The 23,975-nt window shown below is 40.4% G+C and overlaps 2 protein-coding genes and 1 long non-coding RNA gene across 4 annotated transcripts in view; 2 read left to right on the forward strand and 1 right to left on the reverse strand.

Annotated features, from left to right (window-relative positions):
- The window catches only part of LOC131103455 (parvalbumin-7), a 40,037-nt gene extending 33,507 nt beyond the window's left edge, over nucleotides 1–6,530 (reverse strand). Inside the window, exons 1-2 of the mRNA XM_058049751.2 lie at nucleotides 6,451–6,530; nucleotides 6,310–6,376 (exon numbers count right to left, since the gene is read on the reverse strand). The gene's annotated coding sequence lies outside the window, so the exon portion shown is untranslated. The remainder of the gene's footprint in view (nucleotides 1–6,309; nucleotides 6,377–6,450) is intronic.
- Nucleotides 6,531–7,300: 770 nt separating this feature from the next.
- LOC144901835 (uncharacterized) lies at nucleotides 7,301–10,396 on the forward strand. Of its 2 annotated transcripts, none has more exons than XR_013629922.1 (3): nucleotides 7,301–7,402; nucleotides 8,281–8,345; nucleotides 10,234–10,396. It is a non-coding gene; the product is annotated as an uncharacterized LOC144901835 (long non-coding RNA). The 2 variants fall into 2 exon arrangements; XR_013629923.1 differs by lacking the exon at nucleotides 7,301–7,402 and adding an exon at nucleotides 7,493–7,715.
- A 1,257-nt stretch (nucleotides 10,397–11,653) lies between these two features.
- csf2rb (colony stimulating factor 2 receptor subunit beta) lies at nucleotides 11,654–17,640 on the forward strand. Its single transcript, XM_078797190.1, has 14 exons — nucleotides 11,654–11,872; nucleotides 12,632–12,749; nucleotides 12,826–13,001; nucleotides 13,075–13,229; nucleotides 13,307–13,451; nucleotides 14,035–14,167; nucleotides 14,259–14,413; nucleotides 14,620–14,753; nucleotides 15,408–15,591; nucleotides 15,656–15,752; nucleotides 16,467–16,533; nucleotides 16,612–16,670; nucleotides 16,757–16,916; nucleotides 16,997–17,640. Exons 1-14 carry the CDS (start codon nucleotides 11,767–11,769, stop codon nucleotides 17,324–17,326), a joined length of 2,019 nt encoding a protein of 672 aa, XP_078653316.1. The 5' UTR covers nucleotides 11,654–11,766; the 3' UTR covers nucleotides 17,327–17,640.
- Nucleotides 17,641–23,975: the final 6,335 nt, after the last annotated feature.

Consider the following 23,975-nt stretch of genomic DNA (forward strand, 5'->3'; position numbering starts at 1 on the left):
CCCTGTTCTACTGGCATCTGCAGGCCAACACACATCAATGCGAGACCCAAACCGGCCATGTCAGGCACATTTCTTACTGATTAAGCCGAATATGAGCGACGTTCCATCTGCGTCTGACAATATCCGTCCTTGACCTTGGCAACGGATGCTTCCCATTCAACTCCACCGAGAACAGTATGGATGAATTGGGGGGGGGGGTTGATATCGTCACTTCTATTATTCTTCACTTTATGTCCATTTCACTTTACCTTTATGTTTCTGTGAGCAGATGTTCGCCCCAAATGCAATTATAAGGCCGAGCCAAATGCCAAATTCACTTTGTCGCATCAGCAAAAAGAAAAGAAAAACACATTATGCCTTCCACTTGATTCTCTTATCATTTCGTTTTAATTAACGCCGTTTAACAAGTGGCCCCGACGCGGGGTTAATTGAGCTTTTCATGACAAAATATACGCAAATGCAAATTCTCTCAGGGCGACCTCTGTTCTGCGGTCGGGAACATTGTTTTAATTATTCAGGCAAAATGGCAGAGAAGGCGTATCGTGCGGTTAGTCGTCTGCTCGCATGCCTGAGGAAGCTGACTGCCGATTTTGCATATGACCACTCCCCCGACTGCGAATTCGATTCCACAGAAATTGATAGTTTTTGTTTTGATCTGTGTCATTGTCATTTTTATATACAGTGGGACCTCGGTTAGCATACGCCCGGTTTAAGCCAAAATGTTCCAGTTAGCGTACGTCTTCTCATGTTAATAATACACTGCATGACTCCAAAAATGTGTCCAGAAAAGCATCCTATTAGCTTGTAGGAAGCCGGCTTTGTTGCCTGTCTATGATGTCATCAATGGTTGAGTGTAGTTATTTGCTATTTAACACAGTTACGCCACGCAAGTCTCAAAAATGTTAACACCCATAAAAAAATTTCAAATGCATATATAAAGGACTAACATAGCAGGGAGTTCAACAGAGACACCACATTCCTGTTTTGCCATGAGTTATTTCTCGAGTTCCTTGTTTCGCACTTCTTTATCAAAATGCTAGAGCACACATTTTCCGGTTAGCATACAATATGGCGTGCATCTTGTCATGTTAATAATACACTGCATGACTCCAAAAATGAGTCCAGAAAAGCAGCTCATTAGCTTGCAGGAAGCCGGCTTTGTTGCCTGTCTATGATGTCATTAATGGTTGAGTGTAGTTATTTGCTATTTAACACAGTTACGCCACGCAAGTCTCAAAAATGTTAACACCAATAAAAAAAATTCGACTGCATATATAAAGGACTAACATAGCAGTGAGTTGAACAGAGACACCACATTCCTGTTTTGCCATGAGTTATTTCTCGAGTTCCTTGTTTCGCACTTCTTTATCAAAATGCTAGAGCACACATTTTTCGGTTAGCATACAATACCATGTACGTCTTGTCATGTTAATAATACACTACATGACTCCAAAAATGAGTCCAGAAAAGCAGCTCATTAGCTTGCAGGAAGCCGGCTTTGTTGCCTGTCTATTATGTCATTAATGGTTGAGTGTAGTTATTTGCTATTTAACACAGTTACGCCACGCAAGTCTCAAAAATGTTAACACCAATAAAAAAAAATTCGAATGCATATATAAAGGACTAACATAGCAGTGAGTTCAACACAGACACCACCTTCCTGTTTTGCTATGAGTTATTTCCTAAGTTCCTTGTTTCTCACGTCTTTATCTAAATGCTGGAGCACACATTCTCCGGTTAGCGTACAATACGACGTACGTCTTTTCATGTTAATATTACACTGCATGATTTAAAAAATGAGTCCAGAAAAGCAGCTCATTAGCTTGCAGGAAGCCGGCTTTGTTGCCTGTCTATTATGTCATTAATGGTTGAGTGTAGTTATTTGCTATTTAACACAGTTACGCCACACAAGTCTCAAAAATTTTAACACCCATAAAAAATTTTCAAATGCATATATAAAGGACTAATGAAAGTGATAAATGAACATAGCAGTGAGTTCACCACCTTCCTGTTTTGCCGTGAGTTATTTCTCGAGTTCCTTGTTTCTCACTTCTTTATCAAAATGCTAGAGCTTGACTCTTTCTTTGGCTCCATTTGGGGTTATTTTGCAGCCTTGATTAAAAGAAAAGCAGAGACTTGCGGTGGGGAAACACTATTCAATTCAAGAACTAACTCAGCGTAAGCCCCTTTACACCGGCCTTTTTTGCCATCCGTATTATGAACGGCACTTACAGTACATTGAATGGAGGAGGCAAGGTCATGCTGCCAATTTTCCGCCTTTGGCTTTACTTTCTGAGACGATATAAAAGGGAGTGCCGGAATGCGAGCAAAGGGGTGTGAAGATGAGGTCCTGATACTGATTCTCTTGTCCTGTTGTGTTTGTTGCCCGTCTGAGTATCAAAAGTTTTTTGTAGTTGTTTTTACGCCGGGTCTTCTATTACAGCAAGTATCTCGTATGAACGAGACCACTGCTTATGGCGGGCATGAAGACAAATGAAAACTCATGTGTCGAGGTCAAGTCCTCATCCTGATGATTTTCCAGTTTGTCTTGACTCTTGTTTGCCCTCTATCCCGCATCCATCCCTAGCATGTCGGCACATTGTAATGTTGAGGGGCAAATATTGGAAAATGTGATGTGAAACGCAAACATGGAGCTGACCATCTGCAGATTCCAGATCAAATCACGGTACCCCCCCCTCCCCTTCCTCCTGACAGCTCCCTGCTGTCAGTCAGAGCCTTTAATTGGATCAGGCCGGGCACATATAGTCAAAATAAATACAGCAGGAAATATAAACACCTGCACCACTGGCACAGGTCACATTTCAAGCCCACAATGCATCTCTCCACCTCGGTAACAAGTACAGCAGGAACCCCATGGCATTCCACACCTCCCCACCCCACTTCTTCACCTCTCCATCCCTCTTTGTGCCACACAGAGGCACCCACCTCCCCGGGGAGTATTATATCACACGTGGCATTTCACACTCCACGGAGCTTGTTAAATTACAGAATTCCCAGGATATCAGGTGAGGACATGTTAACATCTATTACACCTGACTTGAATCTAATGGGGAAGTGGTGATAAAAGTTTATGAGGATAGATGGTGTGTGAGTTTTACAGGACATAATCATGCGGGGGGGGGGGGGGGGGGGGAGTGTAAAATGATGATGGACAGGGTAGTGATGGTTGGGTTCGGGGGCTGTACAGTCAAGTGAGGTTCCGGCAATGGCAGCTAAAGTAGATTTTAGCATGGGCTATAATATTTATATTATGCATATCAGGATAGAATATATGCAGTAGTCCAAGTTTACTGATTATTAATGGGGGGTGGGGAAATTTGGACATATTTACTGATCATGTATCTGCTGCGCCATCAGTATCTTTTACCATAAAGTGTGAGTAAAACCAATAAAACTCTAACTTAACTACGCTAAGACAAAGATTTAAGGCAAAACCGAGTCAAGTCATCATGGCTGACACTGATTTGAACATTTTTTCTTTCCCCCCACGTTGAGCATGTTCTGTCACAGTTGTGCTTGAGAGCTTTGCGGTGCAGAGAACAAGACCAAATGCAGGTAAAACGTTGAATTTCATGATAATAATGGCAGCAGCAGGATACAACAACAGAGGACAGAGCAACAAATGATAATGATCCCACACCGGGAGAAGCACACACCTGAACTAAATAGACAGGACAAATTAGGGACAGGTGTGAGTGATTAGCACAACCAAGGCAGACAAGGCAAAACAGGAAGTCAAGAGCATCAAAAATGGGAACTAAAGCCCAGAGAGGGAACATAGACAAACTGTCAAGCATAAAATGAACCTTAAATGAACAAAAATCCAAATACATTGAAAAACACATTTAAAGACGTGATGATATGTCATATTCTACACTAGTCACTTGGTGAGACACACAAGCACCAGATTAGCTCACCGGAACTATATTGCGTGTAATGCATAGTGGGTAATACAAGTGTAAAGGTTGGCTATGCGGTGTTATTTCATAAATAGAAGGCTCTAATGATGTAAAAAAAATAACATTTTGAAGGACACACAAGCACCAGATTAGATCACTGGAACTATATTTTGCGTGTAATGCATATTGGGTAATACGAGTGTAAAGGTTGGCTATAGGGGTGTTATTTCATAAATACAAGGTTCTAATAATGTAAAAAAAATAACATTTTGAAGGACACACAAGCACCAGATTAGATCACTGGAACTATATTTTGCGTGTAATGCATATTGGGTAATACGAGTGTAAAGGTTGGCTATGCGGTGTTAGTTCATAAATAGAAGGCTCTAATAATGTAAAAAAAATAACATTTTGAAGGACACACAAGCACCAGATTAGATCACTGGAACTATATTTTGCGTGTAATGCATATTGGGTAATACGAGTGTAAAGGTTGGCTATAGGAGTGTTATTTCATAAATACAAGGTTCTAATAATGTAAAAAAAAACATTTTGAAGGACACACAAGCACCAGACTAGATCACCGGAACTATATTTTGCGTGTAATGCATATTGGGTAATACGAGTGTAAAGGTTGGCTATAGGGGTGTTATTTCATAAATACAAGGTTCTAATAATGTAAAAAAAATAACATTTTGAAGGACACACAAGCACCAGATTAGATCACTGGAACTATATTTTGCGTGTAATGCATAGTGGGTAATACGAGTGTAAAGGTTGGCTATAGGGGTGTTATTTCATAAATAGAAGGCTCTAATGATGTAAAAAAAAATATATTTCGAAGGACACACAAGCACCAGATTAGATCACGGGATCTATATTGCGTGTAATGCATATTGGGTAATACGAGTGTAAAGGTTGGCTATAGGGGTGTTATTTCATAAATAGAAGGCTCTAATAATGTAAAAAAATAACATTTTGAAGGACACACAAGCACCAGATTAGATCACTGGAACTATATTTTGCGTGTAATGCATATTGGGTAATACAAGTGTAAAGGTTGGCTATAGGGGTGTTATTTCATAAATAGAAGGCTCTAATAATGTAAAAAAAATAACATTTTGAAGGACACACAAGCACCAGATTAGATCACTGGAACTATATTTTGCGTGTAATGCATATTGGGTAATACGAGTGTAAAGGTTGGCTATAGGGGTGTTATTTCATAAATAGAAGGCTCTAATGATGTAAAAAAAAACATTTCGAAGGACACACAAGCACCAGATTAGATCACGGGATCTATATTGCGTGTAATGCATATTGGGTAATACAAATGTAAAGGTTGGCTATAGGGGTGTTATTTCATAAATAGAAGGCTCTAATAATGTTAAAAAAAATACATTTAGAAGGCCGTAAACAAGTTTTTAATGCTTTATGAAAATATTCCATAAATGAATAAAGAAATGGACTTTGTGGACATTCTATGCTAATGTTTTATGTTGCAGTGTATAACATTGGTGGTGTCCCTCAAGCATTGATTATGAGTCCTTTTTAGTTTCACGTTTCATTCATTATATAATCTTTGGGATCATTTTTATAAACCTTTATCCAACATTTGTTTATTTGAAGAAGATTTGAATGGATGGCATGCTGAAGATTTGTCCCTCGGACATCTAAAATGTTTGTTTTTGCAGCAAGTAGTGGAAATTTTGAGATCCATCACACAAAAGCTAGTAGTCACTTTTTTCTGGACAGTTCAAGGACAGAACTCGGGGAGCGAAAGTGGATGATGGAGATGACATGGTGCACTTTTACCTGATGCAATTCCAGTGAAAGACTCCAGCAGATGTTGTCATGAGAGGCTTATGTCGTTAATACGTCGCGTTTTGCTGCACATAAAATGTGCGGCAACACGACCGTCACTCACCTCGTGTACACACCTGTAATGCACACTGCAGGATGTGTGATACGTGTGTAGTGCACCAGGAAAACCCTTTCATTCAAGCACCCGGTCTGAAGATTCACCGGTACTTGTAAAGGAATGTAATGGATTTTCTCCCCTCACACACACACAGTGACTCACAGCGTTCAGAGAACCAATCACCATCGCCTGTTTTCATCTCCAGTTTGTGAATGGGATTTTGGCCCCACTGCATTCAATTGCATGCAATCATATTTTCATTCATCATTAAGTTCAAATTCTTCACTTTCTTTGACCCCTTCATGTCCCCTTTTCCATCTTTATACTATTTGTATCTTTTCTTCCACTATTCTGTGGTTTTATACACCAACCAGCATCATCACACACCGCCTCTTCCTTGACTTTCCCTTTCTTCTTCCCAGCCCGCCTGCCTCCTAAAAGCGCCACACGATCAACAGCCACACTTACCTCCAAATGACAGACTTAGTCCTGAGTCCTCAAGCGGTTGGATGGACAGCGGTGATCCAGCAAGCTGCTGAAGTGGAGGACAGAAAGAGAGGGAGAGAGACTGCGAGACAAGAGAAGATGGTAAGAGAGAGTGAGTAGTACCAAGAGAAAGTGGATGCTGTGCGATCCAAGAGGGGGGAGGAGGAAGAGGAGGGTTTCTCGGGCTAGCTGGAGGTGAGATGAAGGGGAGAAAGCGAGAAGGGAGAGCGAGATAAAGGATGAGAGGGAGGGAGAGCCGGATTGGGATAGGATGGTTTTGTGTGATGATGGAGAGGAAGAGGAGGAGGTGGATGAAGGTAAAAAAAAAGAGGTAAAAATGCATAATATGAATTTGTTTTAACCCTGTTTATAGTAACCTCACCCCCCCAAAAACAGAAATGGAAGTCATGTGTCCATCCCTGGAGACAACAGTGTGCATTAAATTATACTGTAATGCAATATTGTGCAGACGATATGCAAATATTGGCAACAATAACCTGGGAGTGAAAAAATAAGACGAGGGGATCCACAAATGAAATCCATGCATGACTGTGATGTAAAAATAATGCAATATAATGGAGGAAAATGAGCAATAGTGGGCTGCTGAATAGAAGAGAAATGGTGAAAAAAATACAGGTGGTCCTCGGTTTACGTACAAGTTGGATCTTACACCAAAATTAACTTCTAAATCACTCACATTGTATACACGGAACACATGAAGGACATGTCATACAGTAATAAAACACTATGTAAACACAAGACAAGCACCAGCAATATTTCCATATCAATATTAAGACCACTACACTGCTTCATTATTACTGTCACTTTCAGATGATCAGCGGATTGGCAGTATGTGTTTTATTTCCTGAGATTTTTATGTTGGTTTAAAATGTATGTTCATATTTAGTAAATAAGTTTAAATGTGTGTTTTTTTAATTTTTAAAAAGTCAAGTGAGCTCTTCAAAAAGGATGGTTTCAGTGACAGCAGAGCGAGTGCTCTTCTCGCTAGTAGACCATCTTTGGCGGTTTCCTCTCTGGGGTGAAACAGCGCTAGCTAGCTAACAGCAAAAAGGAGGTATGAAAAAACTCGTAAACATGCTGTAAAACGTATAAGCTTTCGGACGTTTTTGTCTTTGTGAGTAATTCTGTGTGCAAAACACTTCAATATAGCTTGCAAATGTTGCTGAAATATTACTTTCAACGTCTTATGTTCATATTTAGTCAATACGTTTAAATGTATGCTTTTTTAATTGCTAAAAAGTCAAGTGAGCTCTTCAAAAAGAATGGTTTCAGTGACAGCAGAGCGAGTGCTCTTCTCGTCAGTAGACCATCTTTGACGATTTCCTCTCGGGGTGAAACAGCGCTAGCTAGCTAACAGCAAAAAGGGGGTCTGAAAAAGCTCGTAAACATGCTGTATTTGCTGTTAAACGTTTCAGTCTTGGGGCGTTTTCGTCTTCGTGAGCAAAACACTTCAATACAGCTTGCAAATGTTCCTGAAATATTACTTTCAACGTGTTCGTAAACTCGATGGTACACGCTTTAGCAGGTAATGGGTTTTGGCTAGCGACTTGTTTACGTTGTTTAGCATATATGATGTACATTTGTAGATCGTAATTGCGTTTTTATGTGTGTTACAGTTACAGCACGCACACATTTATGTCCTGTGGCGTCTGTTACTTTTGGTATGTTCCATGTTTATATATATATGTGGCTTAAAAAATCAGTGAGAATCCTTTAAAATGGCCGGTCTTTTGAAAATAGTCTGGTAGTAATTGACTTAATTATGTTAATTACGTCCAGTGTTGAGAGAGGTGTGGCTCAATTGAGTGAAATGTGTATTCTTCCTTGATGCAACCCAAATTACTATTTAAATACATTTCATAGGAACGCCTTAACCCGAGGGCCACCAGTATTACTGTATGAAAATCCACTCATCCATCTTTTCCCTTTCAGGAAGTTGATGCGCATGTGACCTAAATGCTTCCCTTCCTCCACACATGTGCCATCCAGTCCACTCGGTAAGGTTTGACATTTACAGTAGATCTTTATGCTGAATGCACTAAAAAATGTGACGCCGTGAAGAACACTAGCTGCAGGTTACGTTTCTGAATGATCTGACGTTTACGGGTCACGTCTTCTTCACGCTTAGACCCCAGCGGTGCTTTTTATACACGTGGTGCACTTTTACACACACACTGTAGAGGGGAAAACAATACATCTCTTAACAGTATTGTTGGCTCCAAAAACTGCTGGCGTGCACGGATTCATCCCGAGGTGGAGAAGAACTTTTTGCACAATTCAAGGGCACATTGGATGAGTGAATGCAAGTCAACAAAGAATCCTGCGGCCTGTTTTTGGTCTCATAAATCTTGACACATAAAACTTGGGAAATAACCAAACAAAAAGAATCCCAAAGGATGCCAGCTATGTGTTTTATTATCACACGGCCAAACAAATCGTGACCTGGGCGTAAGAGGAGAGAAAATATATCGTCATAATATAGACCTATAGATAAAATATATACTTTATGAACATTTTAAAAGTACTCTCATCAACTTCAATGACTGTCTAGGGTTAAAAGTTGGAATCTCCAATACAGTATAGGAGCTTTGTGCTCTCGGGGTGCTTTTATGGGTTTGATCATTTGCAGCTTTTATGCTTTACTGCGAGTCTTGTGTGGACTCTTATGGCCGATTTCCTTCAATACACTACTTGTGCATCGCAAACACTTTATGATAGATGGTCATCAAGACACACAGGCGCAGTTCTGACCTTGCCTGTGATGATTCTGTACCGTTTGAGAACCTCTCTCAGGAACCTGTGCATGCACCGGCGCCATTCACTCGTCGTAAAACCGTATTGCATTCACTGAAGCGAAACCAAAGATTATGAAAAGTCATTCTCACGACTTGTAGATTTGCCTCACTGAATTGAGAGCAGTGACAGACTATCACTGCCGCTTTTTTTTTTTTTTTTTGGTCTATATGTCATTTCAACAGCAGCTGACACAACACTATTTCCATTCCGTGTTTTGTTCTCAAGTGAAATTGGCCTGTAATGGAATGCAAGTGTGCTGTGACGGCAATATTGTTGGTGTGGGTGTGCTTGGAACGAAAATGAATGAGACTGGATAAAGACAGTAAGATGTCTCCTCCAGCTGTTTATCAGCTCTGAGCACTCCGCACATACTTTATCTCCACTATTATAAGTATGCCTTTCTTAATAATGTGTCCAATAATTGGCTCTCCTCGTGCACACGCCTCCCCCGTGGCTCACACGGAATTGATTGCATTCATTTAGATTACATTCTCCTCACCCTCAAAGCGCGTAGCCATGTTGAAGTGAAAGCAACACTATCAGTCAACAACAGCAGTCATCTTATTAACAGATATCAAGTAGATGACTGACACTTGGATGATTGTTACAAATGAATTGGCATTGATCTCGCGTGTGTAGGGATGACATACAGTTCCATGCTAAGGATGAATTTTGCACACATGATGATGTTTGGGTTGTACGTGAATAGGAAATAAATAGTGTCTGAATATAAGACAGACTGTAAACTGTCTTACATTTGGACTATGCAGGAAAACCAGGAGTTCTCCCCAACATTCGTTGAGAGAAAATTATTGTTATTGTTTTCCAGTTACGGAAATCGTCTCTGCGTCTTCCCCACAGCCCAAAAAACACTTCCTTATTCTCCACCAATCATGACGGTGCATTCACAGACATCGGAACTCCGAACAGCAACACAAAACGTAAGCAGGTTGTTCCGTCTCAGATATTTAAAGGTGTTTTTTTTGTAAGTAATGCAATACTTACTGTCTATTGGAACTAATTACATTCATTAAGTTTTTTTTTTCAACCTTATACAACCGCTTATACATATTTTGCATTTTTTTTCAGCACAAGGAGGTGATGATGCAACTCCACAGTAGAAGAGAGCACCTGCAATGACAATAACAGAACAGCAAAGATGTTGTTGTCGTCCCTGCACTCCCCCCTCTGTTTTCTTTTTTCTTATTTTCTATCCCCTCATGCTCTGGTTTGGCCGCTCAACATTTGTGTAGCAACAAAACATCAAGTCAAATAATACTCCATATAACAGGGAAGATGTCGCAGGGTTAATCTGTTTAGCAGGTAAGGACTTTTTGATCAATAATACTTTTTGCCCCAATAGCCGGACAAGCCCCCCCCGCCCCCAAACCAAAGGAGGTTACGCATTGAACGGGAAATTTTAACGCTTGGTGAGAGTTCCCCATTGTTTCAGGGAGGAAGTTGTATGTCTTCTTCAAGCTGTACTAGTTTCCTCAGCCTGTCCGGTCCAAGGCTATCTCGTGTACAGCATTTCATCATGTTTACTTCGGTATGTTGCCTATGACATTCACCAAGATGTCACACATTACGTGTAATGTCAGATAGCGCCTTCAGCAGTCATGTTGATGAGCGATGAAATGAAACCTTACATTATAGCCGGCATGAAAATGAAAGAACATACAATATGACACATGTAACAAAGTGAAATGAGGAACTGGTTATGACTCAGAATGAGAAGCTGAAGATGTTTCTTTGCCGGAAGTCAGACTTGAAGAAAAAGAAGGAGAAAAGCTGAGCTGTTTTCAATACAAAGTAGAGCAGATAATGCTTATTATAGTAACTTCAGCTACCGTATAAATTGTGTATAACGTTATTAAAGACATGGTGGCCTTCAACCAACATTCAGTTCTAGTGTATCATCTTTCTAATGGCATCATTTTTCACATTGAATGTCATTAGCGGGTGCCACTGTGCCTAATGAAGTGTCCAGTGAGCGCTGACATGTCATTTCCAAATGTACTGATGTGGAAGTGTCATGACCATCTCAAAGTAACCGTCTATTTTTGTGTTCAGCTGATGTGACAAAATGGTGTCCCATAGGGGAGAAATACACAAAACATCAATAAAACTGCTTGGAATTGTTGCATGTCTGCTAGAATGGCTGATGAAGTCGTTAATAGAAGTCAACAAAGCATGAAAAGAGGAACCTGACATAGAAAACACCCTCAAGTTCTTTCAAAATGAAAGAAAGAGATAGAAGTAAAATGGTGACATTCATAATGTGAGGGAAGTATCTCCATTGTTACACTTCATGTTATTTTCTCCATCTAATTCGATGCATATCATTTTAATACAGCCTGCATATACTATGGCTTATTATTTGAAGGTTTTTTGTAATGATCCCAAAGGAGCTGTTTTGTTTATCAGGACATAACACGTGTGCAAGCAGATGTGGTGCAAAACCAAAATGTGCAGAGGAGCCCAAAGGAGAAGTAAGGTCTGGTAATGTGGTCATGACTCTTTGTTTATTTCTCCTAAATCAACTCGGTTACTTTCTGTCTGTCTTCCCTCTGATCAGCAGACTTCGAAGCGCACGATGGCAGAACACAGACTCTCCCAGGAATGATGCCGCTTTACTGGGTGATGATTATGGGGGGGTTCCTTCCTCTGGTTCTCATGTCTAAACCAGACCGATGTACCCTTCAGGACACCCGCAGCTCCCATGACGGTAAGCTTTGTCTTCGTACTAGGACAAAACCAGACAAGGAATCCCCTTTTTAGAACCCATCCTCATATTTTCATATTTGTACACCTTTCAAATCTTACTTGGCTTCTTTTAACAATGAAAATTCTTGTTCAGAATGGTTGAGGATGGAGAAATTTTAATGTGATGTATTGTTATTCTAATACATATTGCATATTGGAAATCAAAGGACGTGAGGCCAATTTTTATGTATTTTTTAATTTTTTTAATATTGTAAAAAGATCAACTTTACAAATACAGTATGGATACATGATACAAATATTACTCAGAATTTTGTTATTTTTTTAGTGTCAACATTTCAGCTTCTCTTTACAGTTTGACTTTTTTCTCTTTTTCTCATTTTTGCTGTTTTTATTTTTTGTTAATTTTAATTCTAAAATGTGCCATGGGCCAATTAAATAAATTAAATACAAATTTTAAAAATTACTGTATATATAATATTGATACTCCTTGGCAAAATAAATATGTATTTTATCATTGATAATTATTGTCGTAGTGTTTTGTTATCTAACACTGGTATTTTTTTTCCTCCAATAAAAGTACACCAATGCTATTGTTATTATTTACCAAGAAAATGTAAAGTATAATATAAAGTGTTATTTTTAGTAGTTTCCTACTAGAATCCTCTATTGCTTCTCTGTTTATATGTTTCTAGTGTAAAAGAATAAAAACGATCCACTCCATGGTTAAATAAGTAGTGTTTTATGTGCGTTTCCCATTTAGTGTTGATGCAGTCATTGCAGTGTCGTAACGACTATGAATCTTACGTCCACTGCACGTGGACGGAAGGCCCGCACGTACGTGCACCTCTGCAGCTCTGGTTCCAGACAGAAGACGGCAGGTAAAAGACAGGTCAGTGGTCGGGAGAAGGGCGGTGTAAGAAGTCGTCGCTGAGGAGTGCGTGCGTGTCCTTGCAGGGAGCGATGCGAGTCGAACGGCACTCAAGTCCAAAATGAAAGCGGGCACAGAACTGTCCGGTGTAGATATGAAACCCGCTCATTTTCTATCGGCATTGAACATACGGTCTTCTTTCACAAGGACGACGTAGCGTGTTCATCCGTGCCACGCCAGCCTTTGAGGCTATCTCACCGCTGTGAGTTGACATCAGGTATTAGTACCATGAAATATTCCGTCTCATGTTTTGGTTGTGTTCGTGTGTTGTACAGTGAGAGCACGCACGCCCGTGGATCTGTCCGCACGTGACACAGGTGACGGACACGTGTTGCTCAAATGGTCCAATCCTTATCCTGTGTCTTCCTCCTTGAACAAATACCTCACGTACCAACTGAGCTACAAAGCAGACAGACAAGATACGTGGACTGTAAGCAACATGCAATTTATACATGCAGCTCTTTTATTGGATGGCTACTATGGTTGTTGTTGTCTTTGTGTGTGCAGATAATGAACGTGACACGCACTGATGTCAAACTGAAGACAAAGATGCTGCTTCCAGGGCGCAGGTTTGAGGCCCGAGTGAGGGGTCGGGCCAGTGTTGGCCAGTGGAGCCACTGGAGTCCTGTGGTGACATGGAGGATGAAAGAAGGTATACACGTACATTTCTATCTAAATTGGAAGCCCTCCTTATCTTGCGTCTGCACATTTTTTGCACGACAGTGTTAGAATAAAATGTAGATAGAATGAATATAGTATTAGTTATCACTCTTATATCCATTTGCTTAGATAATAGAAAGAGTGTTTGAATGTGCTGAAGAAGGAATGTTCCCGTGACCCTGATCAGAGACCCCCAGGTCCTGGAGGTGCCTGGAATTTCATGTTAATCCTGCAAGAATGTGTCAAGATAAGAACTCATAAAACAATAAAAGTAATTACTCTCACATATATAGACAAACAAATACAGCTTGTGCAACTGCCCCCCCTCCCTTAGAGTTGCACGACCATGTAGTAGGGACCCCCCGAAAGAGAATAAAAAGAGAGTGTGAACTGCATACACTGGGTATGTTGTTTCACTCTCCTCGCTGCGAGTAACTATAATTATAAACTATGATTATAATTATAAAAACGAATATTGTTGTCTGTTTCTTCTGTATTTAAGTGTTTTTTTTTTTACAAGTGTCACAGGAGTTTGAACCTGACAGCCCTTAAAAATGTCGTTGCTCCGGTCTCAGACACCAGGCAGCTCCCCAGCCTGCACTGCGTGCTGGATGGCGAGGAGGCGGCGACGTGTAGCTGGGAGGTGAGCAGAGAGCTGGATCACTTAATTACCTACCAGCTGGCCTGCCAACACAACCGCACTGCACCGTGAGTCGACGTGTGACTGGCGACGTCGCCTACAGTATAGCGGGAAAAAGTGGCCCCCGCTATCCCTCCGTATGTCTCACCTGCCCTCCAGGTCCGATAGATGCTGCTTGAAGCCGACGGTTACCTTCCATGCCACTGCGCCGCTGGTGCGATATAGCTGCTCGCTGGCTGTCGCTAAACCCGCACATCTGCTGCTGGAGCTGCAACCGGCACGCAACATCAGGACGTTCAAGGCAAACACAAACAGTTGAGTGTATTGTCATTTATTTAGAAAGAGGTGGGGGCCTCATGCACGGTCCCTTTCAGAACAATGCTGACATGATTGAGTCTCCCCCTAGTGTTGAATGACACAACTGCAACCTTGACCCTTAAGTAGAAATGAAGGTCATTTTGAGATATGACACAAATGTGCTTGTTCGGTAAAAAAAAAATTGTTTATTTTTTATACGCAGTTCATCCCAAGCCACCGCAGCAGGTGAAGGTGAGGGAGAAAGACCACAACTGGGTTGTAGAATGGACCGAACCAAGCACAGCCTCCAGAATACGACTGTATTATCAAGTGTGGTATTACAGCAGGCAGGATCAGGTAAGAAACCATCAAGGCTGATATTGGTCATTTCAAGTTAAAAGGACAAGCACTATCATAAACGTATTTTATGGACTTCATTCTTATTTACTTCCATGGTGTGTTGCTTGCTATTTGACCGAAAGTCCATTTAGAGCTAAGTTTGCTCAGCATTTGGATATACTCGACTAAAACAGAGTATTTAATTTCATTTGAACATGCATCAGATTCCAATTGAGTGCATCCCATAATCAGTTCCCAGTTCCACATGTCCAAAAGGAGTTGGAAGAAGCAAAGCTTATTAAATCCTACCCCTCCATCTGGTACTTTTACAATCAGTAACTGTTATTTGTTCACTTCCTGCTTTCCTAATATGATTTTAATTTATTTTGATTTTATTTAATATTTTTTATTTTATTTTTTTTGTGACTTACCGAAGTACGAGGTGATATGACCATACAATGACATAATGGCAAGCAACATTTTTGGGGTGAGGGACTGACAAACTGCATCGTCCCCGTGTCAAACTAATATCAGGACATTTTACACTGAATTATTTGAACAAACGCTCCACATGCTGGTCACACACTGCTGTGGGATGGCAACCAGGAGTCACAAATGCAAACTAAGGGTATTAAATGTATTGGCGTTCTTACAATATTTGTTTTTTTGCAGGATTCTTCTATCCTGCTCAACATCTCGGAGGGTTCAACATCAGTGGCCATACTGGGTTCGTCATTGAGCCCATCCCAGCACCACCTGGTCCGAGTCAGGTCTTTAGTCATCCCTGGAGAGGGTTTACTCTACGAAGGAAGCCCCTCCGAGTGGACCGAGCCGGTCTATTGGACCTCACACGCAGGTAACTATAAGTGAAATATTGATTGATTTATTTATGTTTTTGAATGACGATAATCCCGTCACAGCCACGTGGCCCCTCACCGCCATCATCTACTCCACCGTCAGTCTGATTGTGGTATCAGTCTTCTGTGTACTCTACGTCAGCATTCCGCAGTGTCACAGGTACTTTATTTACACACTCTGTTAAAACATACAGTCAGTAGCAGGCCTTTTAATACTAATTAAAAAATACATAACTGGCACTGAACTATAAGTCATGTTTACTGGTATTTAGGATCTAGCGAGCACTATTGCCAAAATAAACACCCGTCGCCCCACTTTAACTAAAAAGCAGCGTGTTAAATGATTCATGGTATGGCATGTACTGTAGTTGGACAAATAAGTAACACACGACTATAAAGTGACCGGCCAGCCTGAGAAAAAAAGAGTCACTTCTACTTCCGACTCTTGTTTAGAATGCCGCACACAGACTACTTTTAAGTATATCCAATTGTACTTTCTATAGTATTGTCAATATACGTAGTATTCATTATACAGTATAGTATTCAGTCAATGGAATCCAATTTAAAGGAGTTGGAAAAAAAAAACACAAAGGCTAACCCCTTACTTTTTTTTCCAAAAATTGACACCTGGAAAAAAAATTCTTTTTTTTCATTTCTGGGTCCTTCCGGGACCCCCGATGAGCATGTGGGAGGTTTCCACTTCATTCCACATCAGAAAACTGCAATTTAAAGGAGTTGGAAAAAAAAACAAGGCTATCCCCTTACCTTTTTTTTCCCCAAAAATCAACATCTGAAAAAAAATGTCACTTAAGGTATTATACTCCACTAATATGGTACTAATATGATTTCATGTTTTATTGTGATGTCCCTGTAGTAAAATGACTGTTTGGGTGAGCTCGATTCCGTCTCCTGGCAAAAGCAAAGCCCTGTCGGAAATCAAGGTGAGAGGATGAACTGCGTTATTCACAGTGGATGAAGAATAGATTATAATCTAGGAAATCTATATGTGTGTCATCCAGTGTGCCACCAATGGAGTCCTGATGGAGAGCACTTACGTCTTGGACAGCATGTCTACATGGTAATATTAATACTTCCAACGATGTTCGACCATTTCCAGTGCTTGCATGAATTCATTAGTGAGATGACGTCTTCCTCTCCCGGCAGCTCCTCGACTTCCTGGCTGAGGCCAACTGAGGATGCTGAAAATAAAGATTTGGAGCAGGACCGACAGGACTTCAAGTGTAATAGCCTGCCCCTACCTGCCGGGGGGGTTAATGGCTCTGACCTTCCTGCGCACTTCAGTGGCCCATATATCCTCTGTCAGGTCAGCTAGTCACTCATCACCATGACGTTTAACATTCGATGTCAGGAGCCCAATTCTGATTCGACGATTTTTGTCTTCAGTCAATGGAGTCCAAGTGCGTCAGTAAAGGGACAAAGGAGAAAGACGAAACACCATCACCTGGTCCTGATTGTCCATCCTCTGCGTTCTGCACCCAATATGGAGATGGTCACCTGCGCCTCCCCCATCCCAGTGTCTCCGTGGCCACACAGGATCCGGTGTCGCACTGCAATGCCAACGTGCAAAAACGTGAGCGGGATCGACGGTACTCTGATAACAACACAGCGAGGCCTGATGAGCTAGGCGATATTCAGCCTCCATCCTACGACTCAGGACCCTCCTGGCCCACCAACAGGGCCTCTGGGTACTGTTTCCTGCCCTCGCCATCGTAAGAAGATGATTTAGATGCCTGCGAATTCAAACCACAAAATATTGAGAACAGTATAATTGAATCATTTGTGGTGTGATGGTTCACCAGTTGGGGGGGGGCACTATCAGAGACACCAAAAGCTAATGCTAATTTATGTGAGCTTTCTAATATTTTGGTTGTTTGGTTGTAACATGAGGTGCAAATGATCAGAAGAGCTCCTGAATGGGAGTGCATTGCAACTACAAATCAATATGCTAATTGATTACTGCTTTGTCAGACACAACTGAGACAATTCCATTATTGTGAAAGGAATGTTTAGAAATAAAATTGTATTTTTTTGCGGCTGTCGTGAAATTTGTGTTATTCAGGTTGCTCAGTCACCACCAAAGAAAACTGGCCTTTACTGCATTTCTGGGTCCCCGATGAGGGTGTGGGAAGTCCACTTCAGTCCACAGTAGAAATATACATTGGAAAAAAGAAGACAAAAGGGTAACCGCTTACCATTTCTCACTGACCTTTTTTTCCAAAAGTGGACATTTGAAAAAAATGGTCTTTTTTTGCATTTCTGGGTCTTTCCGGGACCCCCGATGAGCGTGTGGGAGGTTTCCACTTCATTCCACATCAGAAAACTGCAATTTAATGGACTTGAAAAAAAGAAGTTGGGAAAAAAAACCAAAGGCTAACCCCTTACGTTTTTTCCAAAAATCGACACCTGAAAGAAATTGTCTTTTTTTGCATTTATGGGTCCTTCCGGGACCCCCGATGAGCGTGTGGGAGGTTTCCACTTCATTCCACATCAGAAAACTGCAATTTAAACGACTTGAAAAAAAAGTTGCAAAAAAAAACAAGGCTAACCTCTTACGTTTTTTCCAAAAATCGACACCTGAAAAAATGTTTATTTTTTTGCATTTATGGGTCCTTCCGGGACCTCCGATAAGCGTGTGGGAGGTTTCCACTTCATTCCACATCAGAAAACTGCAATTTAAAGGACTTGAAAAAAAAAGTTGAAATAAAAAAACAAGGCTAACCCCTTATGTTTTTTCCAAAAATCGACACCTGAAAAAATGTTTATTTTTTTGCATTTATGGGTCCTTCCGGGACCCCTGATGAGCGTGTGGGAGGTTTCCACTTCATTCCACATCAGAAAACTGCAATTTAAAGGACTTAAAAAAAAACTTGGGAAAAAAAAACCAAGGCTAACCCCTTACGTTTTTTCCAAAAATCGACACTTGAATTTTTTTTTATTTTTTTGCATTTATGGGTCCTTCCGGGACCCCCGATGAGCGTGTGGGAGGTTTCCACTTGATTCCACATCAGAAAACTGCAATTTAAAGGACTTGAAAAAAAAAAATGGAAAAAAAAACCAAGGCTAACCCCTTACGTTTTTTCCAAAAATTGACACCTGAAAAAATTTGTCTTTTTTTGCATTTATGGGTCCTTCCGGGACCCCCGATGAGCGTGTGGGAGGTTTCCACTTCATTCCACATCAGAAAACTGCAATTTAAAGGACTTGGAAAAAAAAGTTGGGAAAAAAAACCAAGGCTAACCCCTTACGTTTTTTCCAAAAATCGACACTTGAATTTTTTTTTATTTTTTTGCATTTATGGGTCCTTCCGGGACCCCCGATGAGCGTGTGGGAGGTTTCCACTTCATTCCACATCAGAAAACTGCAATTTAAAGGACTTGAAAAAAAAGTTGGGAAAAAAAAACCAAGGCTAACCCCTTACGTTTTTTCCAAAAATCGACACCTGAAAAAATGTTTATTTTTTTGCATTTATGGGTCCTTCCGGGACCCCCGATGAGCGTGTGGGAGGTTTCCACTTCATTCCACATCAGAAAACTGCAATTTAAAGGACTTGAAAAAAAAGTTGGGAAAAAAAAACCAAGGCTAACCCCTTACGTTTTTTCCAAAAATCGACACTTGAATTTTTTTTTATTTTTTTGCATTTATGGGTCCTTCCGGGACCCCCGATGAGCGTGTGGGAGGTTTCCACTTCATTCCACATCAGAAAACTGCAATTTAAAGGACTTGAAAAAAAAGTTGGGAAAAAAAACCCAAGGCTAACCCCTTACGTTTTTTCCAAAAATTGACACCTGAAAAAATTTGTCTTTTTTTGCATTTATGGGTCCTTCCGGGACCCCCGATGAGCGTGTGGGAGGTTTCCACTTCATTCCACATTAGAAAACTGCAATTTAAAGGACTTAAAAAAAAAAGTTGGAAAAAAAAACCAAGGCTAACCCCTTACGTTTTTTCCAAAAATCATCACCTGAAAAAATGTTTATTTTTTTGCATTTATGGGTCCTTCCGGGACCCCCGATGAGCGTGTGGGAGGTTTCCACTTCATTCCACATCAGAAAACTGCAATTTAAAGGACTTGGAAAAAAAAGTTGGAAAAAAAAACCAAGGCTAACCCCTTACGTTTTTTCCAAAAATCAACACTTGAATTTTTTTTTATTTTTTTGCATTTATGGGTCCTTCCGGGACCCCCGATGAGCGTGTGGGAGGTTTCCACTTCATTCCACATCAGAAAACTGCAATTTAAAGGACTTGAAAAAAAAGTTGGGAAAAAAAACCCAAGGCTAACCCCTTACGTTTTTTCCAAAAATTGACACCTGAAAAAATTTGTCTTTGTTTGCATTTATGGGTCCTTCCGGGACCCCCGATGAGCGTGTGGGAGGTTTCCACTTCATTCCACATCAGAAAACTGCAATTTAAAGGACTTGAAAAAAAAGTTGGGAAAAAAAACCAAGGCTAACCCCTTACGTTTTTTCCAAAAATCGACACCTGAAAAAATGTTTATTTTTTTGCATTTATGGGTCCTTCCGGGACCCCCGATGAGCGTGTGGGAGGTTTCCACTTCATTCCACATCAGAAAACTGCAATTTAAAGGACTTGAAAAAAAAAAGTTGGAAAAAAAAAAACAAGGCTAACCCCTTACGTTTTTTCCAAAAATCGACACCTGAAAAAATGTTTATTTTTTTGCATTTATGGGTCCTTCCGGGACCCCCGATGAGCGTGTGGGAGGTTTCCACTTCATTCCACATCAGAAAACTGCAATTTAAAGGACTTGGAAAAAAAAGTTGGGAAAAAAAACCAAGGCTAACCCCTTACGTTTTTTCCAAAAATCGACACTTGAATTTTTTTTTATTTTTTTGCATTTATGGGTCCTTCCGGGACCCCCGATGAGCGTGTGGGAGGTTTCCACTTCATTCCACATTAGAAAACTGCAATTTAAAGGACTTGAAAAAAAAGTTGGGAAAAAAAAACCAAGGCTAACCCCTTACGTTTTTTCCAAAAATCGACACCTTAAAAAATGTTTATTTTTTTGCATTTATGGGTCCTTCCGGGACCTCCGATAAGCGTGTGGGAGGTTTCCACTTCATTCCACATCAGAAAACTGCAATTTAAAGGACTTGAAAAAAACAAGTTGGAAAAAAAAAACCAAGGCTAACCCCTTACGTTTTTTCCAAAAATCGACACCTGAAAAAATGTTTATTTTTTTGCATTTATGGGTCCTTCCGGGACCCCCGATGAGCGTGTGGGAGGTTTCCACTTCATTCCACATCAGAAAACTGCAATTTAAAGGACTTGAAAAAAAAGTTGGGAAAAAAAACCCAAGGCTAACCCCTTATGTTTTTTCCAAAAATTGACACCTGAAAAAATTTGTCTTTTTTTGCATTTATGGGTCCTTCCGGGACCCCCGATGAGCGTGTGGGAGGTTTCCACTTCATTCCACATCAGAAAACTGCAATTTAAAGGACTTGAAAAAAAAGTTGGGAAAAAAAACCCAAGGCTAACCCCTTACGTTTTTTCCAAAAATTGACACCTGAAAAAATTTGTCTTTGTTTGCATTTATGGGTCCTTCCGGGACCCCCGATGAGCGTGTGGGAGGTTTCCACTTCATTCCACATCAGAAAACTGCAATTTAAAGGACTTGAAAAAAAAAAGTTGGAAAAAAAAAAACAAGGCTAACCCCTTACGTTTTTTCCAAAAATCGACACCTGAAAAAATGTTTATTTTTTTGCATTTATGGGTCCTTCCGGGACCCCCGATGAGCGTGTGGGAGGTTTCCACTTCATTCCACATCAGAAAACTGCAATTTAAAGGACTTGAAAAAAAAAAGTTGGAAAAAAAAAAACAAGGCTAACCCCTTACGTTTTTTCCAAAAATCGACACCTGAAAAAATGTTTATTTTTTTGCATTTATGGGTCCTTCCGGGACCCCCGATGAGCGTGTGGGAGGTTTCCACTTCATTCCACATCAGAAAACTGCAATTTAAAGGACTTGGAAAAAAAAGTTGGGAAAAAAAACCAAGGCTAACCCCTTACGTTTTTTCCAAAAATCGACACTTGAATTTTTTTTTATTTTTTTGCATTTATGGGTCCTTCCGGGACCCCCGATGAGCGTGTGGGAGGTTTCCACTTCATTCCACATCAGAAAACTGCAATTTAAAGGACTTGGAAAAAAAAGTTGGGAAAAAAAACCAAGGCTAACCCCTTACGTTTTTTCCAAAAATCGACACTTGAATTTTTTTTTATTTTTTTGCATTTATGGGTCCTTCCGGGACCCCCGATGAGCGTGTGGGAGGTTTCCACTTCATTCCACATTAGAAAACTGCAATTTAAAGGACTTGAAAAAAAAGTTGGGAAAAAAAAACCAAGGCTAACCCCTTACGTTTTTTCCAAAAATCGACACCTTAAAAAATGTTTATTTTTTTGCATTTATGGGTCCTTCCGGGACCTCCGATAAGCGTGTGGGAGGTTTCCACTTCATTCCACATCAGAAAACTGCAATTTAAAGGACTTGAAAAAAACAAGTTGGAAAAAAAAAACCAAGGCTAACCCCTTACGTTTTTTCCAAAAATCGACACCTGAAAAAATGTTTATTTTTTTGCATTTATGGGTCCTTCCGGGACCCCCGATGAGCGTGTGGGAGGTTTCCACTTCATTCCACATCAGAAAACTGCAATTTAAAGGACTTGAAAAAAAAGTTGGGAAAAAAAAACCAAGGCTAACCCCTTACGTTTTTTCCAAAAATTGACACCTGAAAAAAATTGTCTTTTTTTGCATTTATGGGTCCTTCTGGGACCCCCGATGAGCGTGTGGGAGGTTTCCACGTCATTCCACATCAGAAAACTGCAATTTAAACGACTTGAAAAAAAAGTTGGGAAAAAAAAACCAAGGCTAACCCCTTACGTTTTTTCCAAAAATCGACACCTGAAAAAATCTTTATATTTTGCATTTATGGGTCCTTCCGGGACCCCCGATGAGCGTGTGGGAGGTTTCCACTTCATTCCACATCAGAAAACTGCAATTTAAAGGACTTGAAAAAAAAGTTGGGAAAAAAAACCAAGGCTAACCCCTTACGTTTTTTCCAAAAATCGACACCTGAAAAAATGTTTATTTTTTTGCATTTATGGGTCCTTCCGGGACCCCCGATGAGCGTGTGGGAGGTTTCCACTTCATTCCACATCAGAAAACTGCAATTTAAAGGACTTGAAAAAAAAGTTGGGAAAAAAAAACCAAGGCTAACCCCTTACGTTTTTTCCAAAAATTGACACCTGAAAAAAATTGTCTTTTTTTGCATTTATGGGTCCTTCCGGGACCCCCGATGAGCGTGTGGGAGGTTTCCACTTCATTCCACATCAGAAAACTGCAATTTAAAGGACTTGAAAAAAAAGTTGGGAAAAAAACCCCAAGGCTAACCCCTTATGTTTTTTCCAAAAATTGACACCTGAAAAAATTTGTCTTTTTTTGCATTTATGGGTCCTTCCGGGACCCCCGATGAGCGTGTGGGAGGTTTCCACTTCATTCCACATCAGAAAACTGCAATTTAAAGGACTTAAAAAAAAACTTGGGAAAAAAAAACCAAGGCTAACCCCTTACGTTTTTTCCAAAAATCGACACTTGAATTTTTTTTTATTTCTTTGCATTTATGGGTCCTTCCGGGACCCCCGATGAGCGTGTGGGAGGTTTCCACTTCATTCCACATCAGAAAACTGCAATTTAAAGGACTTGAAAAAAAAAAGTAGGAAAAAAAAAACAAGGCTAACCCCTTACGTTTTTTCCAAAAATTGACACCTGAAAAAAATTGTCTTTTTTTGCATTTATGGGTCCTTCCGGGACCCCCGATGAGCGTGTGGGAGGTTTCCACTTCATTCCACATCAGAAAACTGCAATTTAAAGGACTTGAAAAAAAAAAGTTGGGAAAAAAAAACCAAGGCTAACCCCTTACGTTTTTTCCAAAAATCGACACCTGAAAAAATGTTTATTTTTTTGCATTTATGGGTCCTTCCGGGACCCCCGATGAGCGTGTGGGAGGTTTCCACTTCATTCCACATCAGAAAACTGCAATTTAAAGGACTTGGAAAAAAAAGTTGGAAAAAAAAACCAAGGCTAACCCCTTACGTTTTTTCCAAAAATCGACACTTGAATTTTTTTTAATTTTTTTGCATTTATGGGTCCTCCGGGACCCCCGATGAGCGTGTGGGAGGTTTCCACTTCATTCCACATCAGAAAACTGCAATTTAAAGGACTTGAAAAAAAAAGTTGAAAAAAAAAACCAAGGCTAACCCCTTACGTTTTTTCCAAAAATTGACACCTGAAAAAAATTGTCTTTTTTTGCATTTATGGGTCCTTCCGGGACCCCCGATGAGCGTGTGGGAGGTTTC

This window comes from Doryrhamphus excisus, linkage group LG16, assembly GCF_037039965.1.
Source record: "Doryrhamphus excisus strain RoL-2023G ecotype Guam linkage group LG16, RoL_Dexc_Guam_v1.1, whole genome shotgun sequence".
NCBI classification, from domain to species: domain Eukaryota; kingdom Metazoa; phylum Chordata; class Actinopteri; order Syngnathiformes; family Syngnathidae; genus Doryrhamphus; species Doryrhamphus excisus.

Bases quoted from the DNA above. Each gene is read 5' to 3' on its own strand.
- csf2rb (XM_078797190.1), top strand. From the start codon at position 11,767: ATGATGCCGCTTTACTGGGTGATGATTATGGGGGGGTTCCTTCCTCTG. The intron at 13,452-14,034 runs GTATACACGTAC...CTCCGGTCTCAG, and splicing joins GACATGGAGGATGAAAGAAG to ACACCAGGCAGCTCCCCAGC. The intron at 14,414-14,619 runs GTTGAGTGTATT...TTTTATACGCAG, and splicing joins GTTCAAGGCAAACACAAACA to TTCATCCCAAGCCACCGCAG.